The sequence below is a fragment of the Odocoileus virginianus genome, chromosome 2 (genome assembly GCF_023699985.2).
Source record: "Odocoileus virginianus isolate 20LAN1187 ecotype Illinois chromosome 2, Ovbor_1.2, whole genome shotgun sequence".
Taxonomy (NCBI): domain Eukaryota; kingdom Metazoa; phylum Chordata; class Mammalia; order Artiodactyla; family Cervidae; genus Odocoileus; species Odocoileus virginianus.
This window is the reverse complement of record NC_069675.1, coordinates 92,878,085-92,892,158: the sequence shown is the minus strand read 5'-3', so window position 1 is coordinate 92,892,158 and position 14,074 is coordinate 92,878,085. Positions and strand designations below refer to the sequence as shown.

General features: G+C 43.5%; 1 protein-coding gene across 2 annotated transcripts in view; it reads right to left on the bottom strand.

The window, feature by feature from the left end:
• Positions 1-2,018: 2,018 nt before the first annotated feature.
• ZBTB43 (zinc finger and BTB domain containing 43) overlaps positions 2,019-14,074 on the bottom strand; it is a 29,988-nt gene continuing 17,932 nt past the window's right edge. For both annotated transcript variants that reach the window (XM_020874660.2, XM_020874667.2), the window contains one exon: positions 2,019-7,515. In XM_020874660.2, coding sequence (XP_020730319.1) covers positions 5,996-7,492 — 1,497 coding nt within the window. In that variant the 5' untranslated portion in view covers positions 7,493-7,515 and the 3' untranslated portion in view covers positions 2,019-5,995. The remainder of the gene's footprint in view (positions 7,516-14,074) is intronic.

Below are 14,074 nucleotides of genomic sequence, written 5' to 3'. Positions count from 1 at the left end.
CCCTTGAAGGACAGCTGTGCCTCTCCTAGGATGGCATCAAGCTACTTGCAATGGGACAAGAAAGTGACAGAAGATTATAAAATCAAATGGTTTGGTTTTGATTCAAACTAGTCAAACCAGTTCAGAAAAAGACCTTGAGACTTTTCCCTCCACCTCTGCTCCTGTTCTGGCTTCTCGTTAAGTGGGGGGAAAAAACACCACTTGTGCCTATCTTTATTTACCACTCATTCATTCTTTTCTTAAAGAGAATGCAAGACAGAGATGGAAGGGTATAGAGCTCTTATCTTTCATGTTCTGTGCTGAGAAAGAAGAAATTTAAGATCACTTGCCAAACAGTAAATGACTGTTAGTTACATTGAGTTCAACAAGCTTACCTCACTTCCTGTCGCTGACCTTCGAACTGGTCCATTGACAGTGGGCGAATCCTAGAGCTGAACACCCTCCAGGGCGCCCAGGCATGGAGACTGTTCTCAGGTGCTCTGGTGGCTCGGTGGGAAGCAGTCCCTGAACTGATTATGAGGAAATCTAAATAAACTGCACAGGTGTTACATGCTCCGTCTGGATAACACCCCTCACATCCCACCCCCCTTCTGTTCCCAAATACAAATGAGCCACTTCATCCTTTTCTTTTCCCCTGATAAGAAACGGGGCCTACCCCTTCACCCCACAGAGGTCTCTGCTCCTGTGGGAGCCGTGTGGGAAAATCTACTTTCTAGGTGGACTGGACTGGGGGTAACCAGGGGCTTCGGCAGGGTACCCAGGAAAGGCAAGAGTAGGAGTCGGCAGGGTCACCATGCTGCAGGACCTGAACCCTTGGCCCTCGGTCAGAATGGACAGCCTTGCCTCAAAAAAAAAAAAGAAGGCTAGAAATGGTTCTTTTGGACTTCTTCCCATACAGAGAATGGCTAAGCTAGCTGAGGCAATCTGTAGCTGGCTTCAAAATCAGCAGTGGGGAGGGTGGGGGGAAAACCTCACAACAAACAGTGGTAACAGAAGGTTTGTGTGGGAAGATGGTTAAGTTTGGTCTAAAACAAGCAGTGTCTCTGGTAATGAGCTGTTGTTAGGAAATACGTGTGGCCCTCAGCGCCTGCGGCACTTTTAAAGAGCACTGTTGCTGCTTCTGGTGGGTTTTCCTGGGGGTGGGGGAGCCGGGGAGGGGAAAGTGAGGTGAAGCAGAGACCTGACTAAAGAGCATGGCGGCATTACAGAGACTGGAAAAAACCACCTTCCGAGTGCTGTAGCCCCAAGTCGTGCCTCTGAACCTCAGCTCTGCCGGGGAAGCTGCGGTGCCACCTTTGGTAAGACTCGCCTCCTGTGAATCACAGCAGGCTCACATGTTGAGGCGAGTGCACCCAAGGCATCGGCTAGGGTGCGGGCCTGGAACACAGACGTAACTCAGCTGGGAGACTGAGGGGCGCTTCATAAGGGACTATTTACAAAGGGTGTGGGCAGGCTCCAGAACTCCTACGGGGACACTTCAGTCTCTGAGGGCTGGGAAAACCGGGAGTCAGGACTGGGGCTCAGCTTGAAAGCACAAGAGGAGGGTGTAGTCACCAGACGCTCAAGTTGCCCGACAGGAGCTGCGGCGGAGGCAGCCCGTCCAGCTGCTGTCGAGCCACGCCTGGCGGAAAGGAGCAGGGGGCACTGAATGCCGACTTCTCTCTCCTCCCACCCGCCGCACTCCTCCCAGCGTGTCTCCGGTAGACCCGGACCAGAAGCCGGGACAGGTCCACAGGGGTGAGCCTCCAAAGCGAAGCCCAGGGTGGGGAGGGGATCTGGAGGAGCAAAGAGAATAACCAGGACACCCAAACACCTGATGGGGCCAGAGGGGCCAGGGGGCTAAACAAGATAATCTTCATAAATGCCTGATACGGCAAATGATCAACTCACCACCCATCTGAGCAGGCTAGTTGGCATTTACTTATCAAAAGGCCACAATATAACTTTTATTCTCAGGTGGCAAAGGCCAGAATGAAAACAAAGACTTGTCGTCAAATATCCAGAGTGAAAAACAGAACTTTTACAAAGTTGACAGATAACATTTATTAAAACATGTCATACAAAAGGGCATGGTCTCTTCTATAAGAAGAAAATATTAAACAGTAACATTCAATTAAGTAAAACCATGCTGTACACTGAAGACAGCAGTATATAAAGACAAACCTATTCAACTTTTGCAACACAGGCATAACATTTCACAAAATATCAATAAGATATGCACCTAATGATACTCTGTTTATTGTCAAATGGTTTTGTGGTCTAAGAGTCACCTGACTTGCATAAATAATTTTCTAGAAGAAACATTGGGAACCTCATAAAAGGAAAGGAAGGCAGCAGCAATTGACATTATGACACAGGCTTCAAGCAAAACTAAAAAAAAAAAAGTCACATTTGCAAAATGTGTTCCAGCATCTTCCCATAGGGCACTATCAGTAGAAATCTGAAATAAGAAACATGTACCTTTGAACACGTAAGTTAGCAAAGACAAAAATCCAAACAAACACCCTGGTTTCACTGAACAAAGTGAGTCACATGAAAGCAACCTAAATCACAAAATTAGTGTGGCACAGAAGGGCTGGAGGGGTGGGGTCTATGTTGCTTGGTTTTCAGCATTCCTAAATTATCCAGAGACCTTATGAAAGCAAACCCCTCAAGTTGGTGTGATGGCGTCCTCTCTACCCTCCCCTGGCCTCCCGCCCCGGGTGGGGGGGGGGGTACAGCAAATCTCCCCTCCCCAGGGAAAGCCAGTGATGCCGCTTCTGCTCAGCCCCAACTTCATGTCTGCAGCAGCCTCAGGAGGAGGCGTGTGCCTCCGTGGGAAGATGCCGCTGAGACTAAGCAGCTTTCCCAGTCAGTCAGTCAGAAGTCAGCACAGGGTCAGTTCAGTTCGGCAAATGCCCACTAGAGCGGAGGAGACCCTTTTGGGCAGACTCTTTGAGACCAACGGCCAAGAGAAGGGACTGGAGGGTAACCCTCAACAACTGAGGAAAGGTTATGGCAATCTGTTCTCAGACGGTCAGACCTACTTTACCAGGTGGATCACTGTAATGTGTGGATCTAAAATGAAAGGCACAGCATCAGTATGAATATTAAAGACCACTGGTGGTGCCTTCAAGCCCTTTCCCACTGGGACTGGAGAGAAACCACAGTTAAGACTCAAAGTAAGGGACAAACACCTTGGCTGTGGGCCACTGACAAGATCCCTGAAAGACTGTTTGGAAACGTTACCCACTGCTCTCCAAACTCAACAGGAAGGAGAAAGATTTTCTAAAGCTGTACTGAGGGTAAGGACAGAGACTATCTGTCCAACCCGGGGTGGGCAGGAGGAAAAAAAAAAAAGTAGTAATACAGTATGATCTCTTAAACCTAAAAGCAAAGTTTATAAAGATTCACTTTCAATATCCAAACTAAGGCAATCCCCTTGCCCTGGCTCTCTGGACATGGCCAGCATTTCAGATGTCCAATCATCTCACAGGGTCTGGTTTACTGATCAGCAATTCTAACTTTTACAAAAACCCCACTACCATAAAAAGCTTCAAACGGCAGGTGTGAGGAACTTATATTTTATATTCTACACTTAGTAGCAGATGTACACATAAGGATTTCAATAGATCTGCTTCTCTTCCTAACACATGAGGTCCCAGTACAACCGACAGCTTCCACAACTACCAGCAGAGAGCTGCCCACTAGTCCTGTCCTCCTCCTCATCACTCACGACGGCTGTGTGCTGATCTCAACGTAACTGAAGGACCATGAGATTTTCCAGAATATTTTTATTTTACCTCTCAAGACTCTTCTTCCCAAGTGTTCCAACACTCATTTGAGTACAATCTTTAATAGAAACCAGCACATCAAACCTTCCAAACAGGCAAAAATGGTCTGCTGATACTATTAGAGAGGGTGACCGGCTTTTGGCTGAGCAAAATGGTTTCAACTGCCTTAGTATTGAAATTAGTAGAAGTAATACAACAATTTTTCCTCACATACAAGGGCTGGGATCATACCTAAAACCTAATGCTTCTAACATGAGAAAAAGAGAAGCAACTGAGCTTGGCTGTAAGTCACCTCTACACACTCTGTCAGGTACACAGAGAAATGACTGTTAACTGGTGAAGTTTCAACACTAAGAGAAGAAGGTATTAACGTGGTAAACAACCAAGAGGTAATATCTAGTTTCTATGTTAAAAAAATCAATATATATATATATTTATAATAAAGTTTTAAATACAAAGTGCTTTTTATATATCGAGAATGATACAGTGTTAATGAATAGATCCCTGTTTTGTAACCTTGATTACAAGCGTTAACTGGTAAGTAAATCTTTCCCCTTTCCATACAACTAAATGCCTCGATGGTAGGAGTCTGAGGATCAGAGGCCATTGCCAGCAAAGTCTCTCATTTCAGAGCAAAGCCCAACTTTTATTTTATTTATTTATTTATTTTTTAAAGTCCAACTTTTAAAACAAAAACTTCACTCCAAAACCAAGAAAAGTTATTTTTGTTTTCAGGAGAAAAAGTTTCCACTAAGAAATAATAAACCAGTAAGTTTATGGAAAAGTTAATATAACAGTAGCACCCTGTCCCAACCCTGGTGACAACTTCAGGTATGTTATAGTCTAAAACATCCTGAACAAGCTTCTTTTTTAATCCCAAACTTCTGACTGATACCCAGAAAAGGTCTCAGAATAGCTACTTTTCTTGGGTTTTTTTTTGGTAGGTATAGCTATACGGACTTGTAAATTTATGCAGCTTTATCTATTAAATGAGAGCAGGAATTTGCAGACAACTTTCTAAAATTAGGACTCTTTCCTTCTTTTAAAACACATTCCGGCACTCCTAAAGAGCTGGGAGGACCAGCTCAACATACCCCTCTGTGAGTATCTCTCCTACCAGTGTATTTTCAAAACTCCCCTTTTCTTGAGCAATTGGTTTCCCCTGTCCCCCCCTAAGCATAACCTGACACTCAAAATTCTGCTACTCGGCGGCTCTCATTCTGACAGTTGGAGTGTCGCTGTAGCACTCTATCGGCTCCTGAAGTTCACAGGTAACTCTCAGTCGTGGCTTCCAGCTCCTTCCCAGTAACTGGTCATTGACTGACCACTTCAGGAAGCACCATAATCTAAGACAGAGTGAATGGGCTAGAGCAGCCAATGGTACCGTGGTCAGAGTCAAAGCAGGCTAGAAGTCTACTAGCCAGAGCAGATCCCACGTGTGGATGCTACAATTAAACAAAAAAGATTTGGAACAGCAAACCAGTTAGAAATACCTATCTCTGGCACCCTAGAGAATTACAATTAGAAACAACTGTTCAAACTAAATGTTAGTACTAAAATATAAAACTCTGACTTATCAAGAGTCTGAAACACTTTGTGACAGTGGCATCTTACAGAGATCGGAGCTTGTACCATGAGTTACTTTTTTTTCTTACTTAGAATGTCACCCTCTTAATATCTCCATAGTTTTGGTTACAATACTCTTTAGAAAGAACAAAACCAGATAAGAGAGCGCTGTTAATCAACTTAGTATCCTAGGAATCACATTATTTGTAGCTATTACATAAGTAGCATTTCATTCAGTGAAGCAGCTACCAAAACAAACCCACATTACCTAAGTATCTATAGAAAGAGCAAAATAAAATTCCAATATGACCTTGCAATAATGACTGATCAAAAACCGCTGCCACCTGAAACGGAACTGGGGGGATCGGAGTCCAATTCCAAGTGCAGGGATCTCTACCCCCTAGTCCACCAGCTTCATTCACAAGAGGCCTGAAGGTTCACCTTGCCAGGTGTGAGGTGGGCGAACTTATCCTCTTTACCCACTCCAGGCTGGGAACATACAAATTTGAAGAATCAGATTTTTTAATTGGCCTACTTAGAACTGGTCTTGCAGAAATATCTTCCTTTTTTTTAAGCTTCTCTCATAATAGCAAGTAGCACGCATCATCTGTGCCCAGATTTGCATAATTACCACAGTTTATTTTTGTGCCTGCCACTCAAGTCGTATTCTGCTCAGCCTTTGCAGCTTCGTAGGACTTGGTACAAGCCTCAGTCATATTCTGCTCAGCCTTTGCAGCTTCATAGGACTTGGTACAAGCTTCAGTCGTATTCTGCTCAGCCTTTGCAGCTTCATAGGACTTGGTACAAGAAGTCACATGCCTGTGGAAACTGTCCCTCCACATGAATCTCTTTGCACAGATATTACACTCATATGGCTTTATGCCTGTGTGAATTTTCATGTGACCCACGAGATGATGCTTCATTTTGAATTTCTTACCGCAGACCCCACAGCCGTAAGGCCGGAGCCCGAGGTGCATGCTCATGTGCCGATCTCTCTGACTCTTGTGAGTGAAGCTCTTGCCGCACTGACAAAGATACAGCTTGTCGGTGGCCGAGAATCCTAGGTGGGGAGCCTCCTCTTTAATCCCTGTCACCATCTCAATATTCTCACTGTAGCCTGACGCTAGGGCTGCCTCCTGTTTGTGCCAGATGAGATTCCCATCTGACCGCTCTCCAGAAAACTCTTCCATGGAGGAGCCATAGAAATCCACCTGCTCATCATAATTGCTTTCATCAGCCTGTTCGTCAAACTCTGCTTCCACTTTTTTTTCCCCAATGTGAAAGTCTTCCTCTACCCCCGAGGGCTGGACTGAGTACTCTGTCTGCATGGTGTTGATGGACTCTGTGACCTGGTGCTCATCGTAGGGTGCGTGCACATCCATGCCCTCGCACGCCTGCTCAAAGCGCTCGGGCTTCACGTGGATCCAGCGTTTGTGAGCCATTATGCTGGGCTTGCTGTACATGGGCCGGGTGTAGTGGAACTCGGCGCTGTCGCTGGCCCCCTCCTCCCCGTCCTGGCTCGCCATCTCCGTGCTCAGCCGGTCGTGCTCTGTGGACGAGTTACTGGGAAGGTATTCGTGCTCGGTGAGCTGAGATGACAGCTCGTCTTTGGTGCTCTCCTCTTCGTTCTCTCCATCCCTCAGTTCCTGGGTTTTGGGGAAATCCGTGTGGCCCCCGGAGCCCAGCTCAAAGCTCTCTACCAGGCCATTGTAATTGCTGCTGCTTGGAGACTGGTGGTCACTGCCATGATTTAGCTTCTGACAAAGGACTGTAGGGTTTCCTTCTAAAACCTCAGTGCATTTGTCAACCACATGCCACATCTGGAGGAAGCTCGCTGCTGTTAAGTAACTGACAATTTCTGGAGCAGGCATTACTAGACGTCCCGTATAACTTGACAGGAGAATGTTCTCAAACACTCTGGGATTCATCACATCAGGCAAAACAATCCTCCTGCTGTTTTTCAGGAGTACCTGGTCACAAAAGTAGGGGGAACTGGCAGCAAGAACAGCTTTGTGTGCTCGGAAAATGTGGCCTTGGACAACAATGGACACATCACATAATTGTCCCTGCTGGCGCTGCTGGTTCAGTTTTTGCAGAATGGTGCTGGAAAAATCAGGAAATTCTACTCGAAAAGAGTTTGTTCCAGGCTCCATTTCATCACAAATCTTGTTTGGTGCTAAAAGAGAAAGAAAAATTAGTACTAATTCCAGCCCAAAGAGAAACTTACAGATCACTAAGAAAACTAAGGTTCCATAGTGGGGGGGTGGGGACAGTGGGTGGAGCCTTGATCCCCCAGAGCAAGGCTTGCAGGTGTTGAGTGTGCCAAAAGCAAGAACCTCCCACCATTACTTATGGTATTAACTCTTGACATTGCCTGTGTCTGAGAGAAAACAGAATCCAGAGATATTTGTAAACTATATAAATCGCAAGTAAAACAAAATAAATATTTCTAGTCAGAACAAATACAATACCTGTTCCTGACAGAATTTTTAAGAGGCCTCAGATTCAATTCACACGAGGAAGAATTGTGGAAAGAAGGGGTGTTAGTTGCTTAGTCGTCTCTGACTCTGCAATCCCATGGACTGCAGCCCGTCAGGCTCCTCTGTCCATGGGATTTCCCAGGCAAGAATACTAGAGTGGGTTGCCATTTTCTTCTCCAGGGGATCTTCCTGACCCAGGGATCAAAGCCGGGTCTCCCGCATCGCAGGCAGATTCTTAAAGCACCATGTAAAGTCCCTTAGGCAGAAATGATCTCAGGCACTGCAAGGAACTGAAAGAAGACCACTGTGCTAGAATCCAGGGAGGGGACAAGGGGCTGAAGAGGTGTGATCAGTTCAGACAGGCCTTCGATTCTTCAGCACCATAGGGGCTAACTCACTGAGGTCCCAAACAACATGGGTTACTCGAGCTGCTGTCGGATTCTAGACCCTTAAGAGCTTCTGATAACGTGAAACAGAACAAAATGGCAAGGCAAGGTATTCTTTCTCTCTGGTGATCTCCAAATTGCTTTAAAAGCTACAGAACAAAGAGTACAGTAAACACTGCCCCTGTTACTGAGTGAACTCAATCTAAAAATAGTTATAAGAAAGAAGAAGGGATTGCTTGTTGCATTATCATAAATATATTTTGTGGGGTGAGTCAAGCTTTACAGACAATTCACAACAAGAGTGATCAATGCCATGAACTCTGCTAGAGATGCTGCTCAGGCTCTGCAATTCCAGAGAAAATTAAACCAGAAAACCCAACAGATTATCTGTTTAATTTGTATTTATTTAGCTGCACCAGGTCTCAGTTGCGGCAGGCCGGCTCTCCAGATGCAGCCTGCAAACTCTCAGCTGTAGCATGTGGGATCTAGTTCCCTCAGTTCAGTTCAGTTCAGTTCAGTCACTCAGTTGTGTCCGACTCTTTGAGACCCCATGAATCACAGCACGCCAGGCCTCCTTGTCCATCACCAACTCCCGGAGTTCACCCAAATTCATGTCCATCGAGTCAGTGATGCCATCCAGCCATCTCATCCTCTGTCGTCCCCTCCTCCTCCTGCCCCCAATCCCTCCCAGCATCAGGGTCTTTTCCAATGAGTCAACTCTTTGCATGAGGTGGCCAAAGTATTGGAGTTTCAGCTTCAGCATCAGTCCTTCCAATGAACACCCAGAACTGATCTCCTTTAGGATGGACTGGTTGGATCTTCTTGCAGTCCAAGGACTCTCTAGAGTCTTCTCCAACACCACAGTTCAAAAGCATCAATTCTTTGGGGCTCAGCTTTCTTCACAGTCCAACTCTCACATCCATACATGACCACTGGAAAAACCATAGCCTTGACTAGATGGACCTTTGTTGACAAAGTAATGTCTCTGCTTTTTAATATGCTATCTAGGTTGGTCATAACTTTCCTTCCAAGGACTAAGTGTCTTTTAATTTCATGGCTGCAATCCCAGGGATCAAATTCAGGCCCTCCTCACTGTGAGCCTGGAGTCTTAGCCACTGGACCACCAGGGGAGTCCCTCAACAGATTTATTGGTGCTATTTGTCACTTGGGTCTGATACCATATCTAAACATTGCTAAATAGCAGATTTTCTAAGTACCAGAAAAAAGAAGCAGATAACCCAACAAAGGTTGAAAGTTACCTTTCAGAGACATGGAGAAATGCCAAGAGAAGAAACTACCAAAGTTTTTTGAGTAATTACTATACACCAGGGACTATACAGCTGGAACTCCAATACTGTGGCCACCTGATGCGAAGAACTGATTCATTGGAAAAGACCTTGATGTTGTGAAAGATTGAAGACGAGAGGAAAAGGGGACGACAGAAGATGAGATGGTTGGATGGCATCACCAACTCGATGGACATGAGTTTGAGCATGTACGGGAGCTGGTGATGGACAGGGAGGCTGGCAAGCTGCAACCCATGGGGTTGCAAAGAGTCCGATAGGACTGAGCGACTGAACTGAACTGAGGGACTATACACCTTCTCACCTAATCTACAAATGTAGAGGGCTGTTATCTTAAGTTCACTATTTCAAGTAAATTTCCTAAAGCTAAAATAAAAGCTAGTTTTTCTTATGTTGGGATTTGAAATCTAAGTTTCTATGACTCCAAAGCCTATGCTATTTTTCCTATCACATCACTGCGTCTTCTAAGGAGATGTGAAAACACCAGATTAATCATTAATAATTTTAAGAGGTAAGGCAGTGTTTTTAGAATTTAATATTAATTTATTATTTAGAGCTCTCAGAACATTTCATAGTGGCTTCCCAGGTGGCACAGTGGTAAAAAATCCGTCTGCCAATGCAGGAGACATGTGTTTGATCCCTGGGTCGGGAAGACCCCCGGAGAGGGAAACGGCAATCTACTCCACTATTTTTGCCTGGGAAGTCCCACGGACAGAGGACCCTGGTGTGCTACCATCTGTGGGGTCGTAAAGAGCCACAACTGAGCAACTGAGCACAAACAAAACATTTCATAATGATTAAAAACAACAACAAAAAGACCAGGAAATAAACTTAGCTATTTAAATTTCAAAAGGAAAAGTTAACTACATAAATGCATACAGACTACAGGTATGTAAGCTCTCATCACCACAGAATTTTGGTTTTAGCTATTTGGAAAAAAAATCGAGAGGGCATAAAACACAAAAAGCTGTTAAAAAAATCTCTCCACCATTTATTCCTAGTTCCCCTCCCCAACAAAAGAAACCATGATTTACAAACTCCTGTATATATTTCTAGAAACTTCTCTGTGCATGTATCAGAATAAATGATCTATATTCTTTAAAAACTCCAACCCAAATGGGCTCATTACCTACATTCTACTCTGTCCAAGCTCTGTCTATCTGGCAGAATATCTGACATCCTATAAACTGATTATGTCCCCCAAATGCATGCTGAACCCCTCCCCCAGTGTGATTGTGTTTGCTTTGGGGGATGAGTAGGCCAGAGACCTCCTGAATGGGATTAGTGCCCTTATGAAGAGACAACAGAGAATTCCCTTGTCCCCTCTGGCTATATGAAGAGACAGTGAAAAGACGGCTGTCTACGAATTAGTGAGTAGGCCCTCACCAGAAGCCACACCTGCTGGCACCTTGACCCTAGTCTTCTCAGCCTCCAGAACTCTGAGAAATAAATTTCTGTTGTTTATAAGTCACCCAGTCTATGGCACTTTGTTATAGTAGGTTGAATGGATTAGGACACCATAATAGCGTAAGAGGGAATTCATTATGTCTGGGTTTCCCTGATGGCTCAGATGGTAAATCATCTGCCCGTAATGCAGGAGACCCAGTTCAATCCCTGAGCTGGGAAGATCCCTTGGAGAAGGGAATGACTACCCACTCCAGTATTCTTGCCTGGAGAATTCCGTGGACAGAGGAGCCTGGCTGGCTACAGTCTGTGGGGTCGCAAAGAGTGGGACATAGCTGAACGACTAACACTTTCATTCTATTTAATGGCTATATAGTTTTCTCCTATATGGACTTAACGATAATTTAATCAGCTCTCTTCTTATGGAATTTCAATTGTTTGGGTTTTTGAAACTATGACTATCTTGGTTTATCTTTGTAAATATCTATAGGGTAATCTCTACCAGTAGAATTGCTGGGTCAATAAAACTAATTTCCAGAAAGGTTGCACCAAGTCACATTCTTACCAACAGTAAATGATAGTGTCTATTCCTCAACTTTATCAAGCAAGACAAAAAAAGTTTGCAAATTTCTCAAGTGAATAATCCATGATTTACTGATCAACATTCAATTAATTATGAACGAGACTGATATTCTACTTACATTTACTGATCATCTGTTTTTCCTCTATATCATCAGTCATACTCTGTGTTCAAATAAATTAAGCAATTCATCTCATTGATTTGTAATTTTTGTAAATTCAGGACATTAACTTTTGAAATTTGTGCAAAAAACCCAATCTTTGCTTTTATAGCTCCAGGGTTTTGTGTTAGACACACAAAGGCATTCCTGACTGCAAGCTCATTTTAAAAAAGTACAAAGAATTATTTAGACTTTATTCCTGGCACCATTTTTCTTTTAAAGGCATTTAAATCTTTAATACATAAAGCATTAATATTGGGGTAAGGAGAAGGTTAGGATCCATTTTTTCCTTTTCCCTCCAAAATGGCAAGCCTGTTTTTCCTATACTACTTACTGAATAACTCATCTTTTCCTCAAGATTTAAAATATCTGCTGTGAAATTTTATGTGACTGAGATAAGACTTAAAAACAGTTCTATAAAAAAGATGCCATAAGTGATGTTAGAGAAAATGGAGTAGGAAGTTCTAGGTGTCAGTCCCTCCACCAAAACAATTAGTAAACTGTTAAGTTGATCAAAATCAACCATTTCAGAACTCTGGAATCTGATCAGACACTTAACAGCAACCACAGCAATGCCTGATCAAAGACGAGACTGTTAAACCTTGTTAAGAGAGGAGTGTCCACGCTTAGTCACTTCAGCTGTGTCCAACTTTGCGGTCCCATGTATATAGTCCACCATGCCCCTCTGCCCATGGAATTTTCCAGGCAAGAATACTGGAGTGAGTTGCCATTTCCTCCTGCCACAATCTGCAAGACAGTGGCCCAGTTTCCAAGAGTGCCTAGCTGATGCCAGCGTGGAAGAACAGTGTTCTTCAAAAATTGGGGTTTTTGTATCTTGGCCAGTCTGGTGGATCCATGCAGCTGTGTCTTGGGCTGCTTGGTTTCCCCAGTAGCATCCATCGTAAGATTTTAAAATACACACACCTCTCCCACTATTTCCTGGGCCCAAACACTTAAGGAAATCTCTGTCAAGACACAGCCTACCACGGAGCTAAAGCAACAGAAACTTCGGGGACTACATGCAACAAGGAATACAGACTTTGCAAAACAGTCTGGAAAAAATCGCCATATAGACAATAGCAGCCATCAACAAGAAACAAACAGAAAAATCCCCTAGGAAGGGAAGAATCTGATTTCAAGAGCTATCCCATTAGAATACTAAAAATATCCAGTTCTGAACCAAAAATTACACAGAAATACACAAAGAAAAAGGAAAATAAGGTACATTCACAGGGGAAAAAAAATTAGAAACTATCCTTGAGGAATACCAGACATTGTTAAGTGCTAGTTAGAGCTGTTAAAGTCAACTGCCATGGACTTGCTCAAACTGTTAAAGAAAACTATGGACAAAGAGTTCAAGAAAATCAGGAGAACAATGTCAATAAAGAGGTTGAAATTGTAAAAAGTAATCAAATAGAAATTCTGGAGCTGGAAATTTTAACAGCTGCACTATGGGCTGAATTGTATCCTTCCAATTTCCCTATGTTAAAGCCCTAGCCCTCAGTACTCCAGAATGTGACTATATTTGGATTTAGGGCCTTAAAAAAGGTAAAGTTAAAAGGAGGCTGTTTGGGTGGGACTGAATCCAAGACAACTAGTGTTCTCAAAAGAAATGAAATTTGGACAGAGACATCAGGCATGTGTGCAATGTGAAAACACAACGAAAAGGGGGCCCTTGCAAGCCAAAGAGAAGGGCCTCAGGAGAAGCCAAACCTGCCAGCATTTTGATCTCAGACTTCAAACCTCTGACACTGTGAAAAAAATAACTTCTTGTTGCTTAAGCCACCTGTGGTATTTTATTATGGCAGACCAAGGAAACAGATACAAGTTAAAATTAAAAATTCATAAGAGGAGTTCAATGGCAGATTTAAGCAGGCAAAAGGAAAAAATTTCATCAAACTCAAATGTAAAGCAATTGAAATATCCAGTCTGAGGAGTATTAGGAACAAAGAAAAAGAAACACAATCTGCGGTACTATGGAAAACCAAATATACCAACATGCAAATCAGTCTCAGAAGGAGAAAAAAGAATAGAAATGATATATTTTCCTGAATTTGATAAGACATAAACGGTACACATCCAAGAAGTTTAACAAACTCCAAGAGATCCACATAAGATACATTGTAAGTCAAATAGTGGGGCTGGAAAAAAAACGTGAGAGCTGCAAGTTAAGTTTTATTTGGGGCAAAATGAGGACTGCAGCCTGGGAGACAGCATTTCAGAAGCTCTGGGAAACTGCTCTAAGGAGGCAAGAGAGGGAGCTAGGATATATAGGAGGTTTCCAACAAAGGACAGGTATTAGGGAAAGTCAAAAGAGTATTGATAATTAAAGAAAACCAAATATGTCAGGCTAAGGAATTTCACATTTTCTATGTATGGGAAGATGCAAGAGTCTAGGCTCACTGAAATCATTCCTTTGAT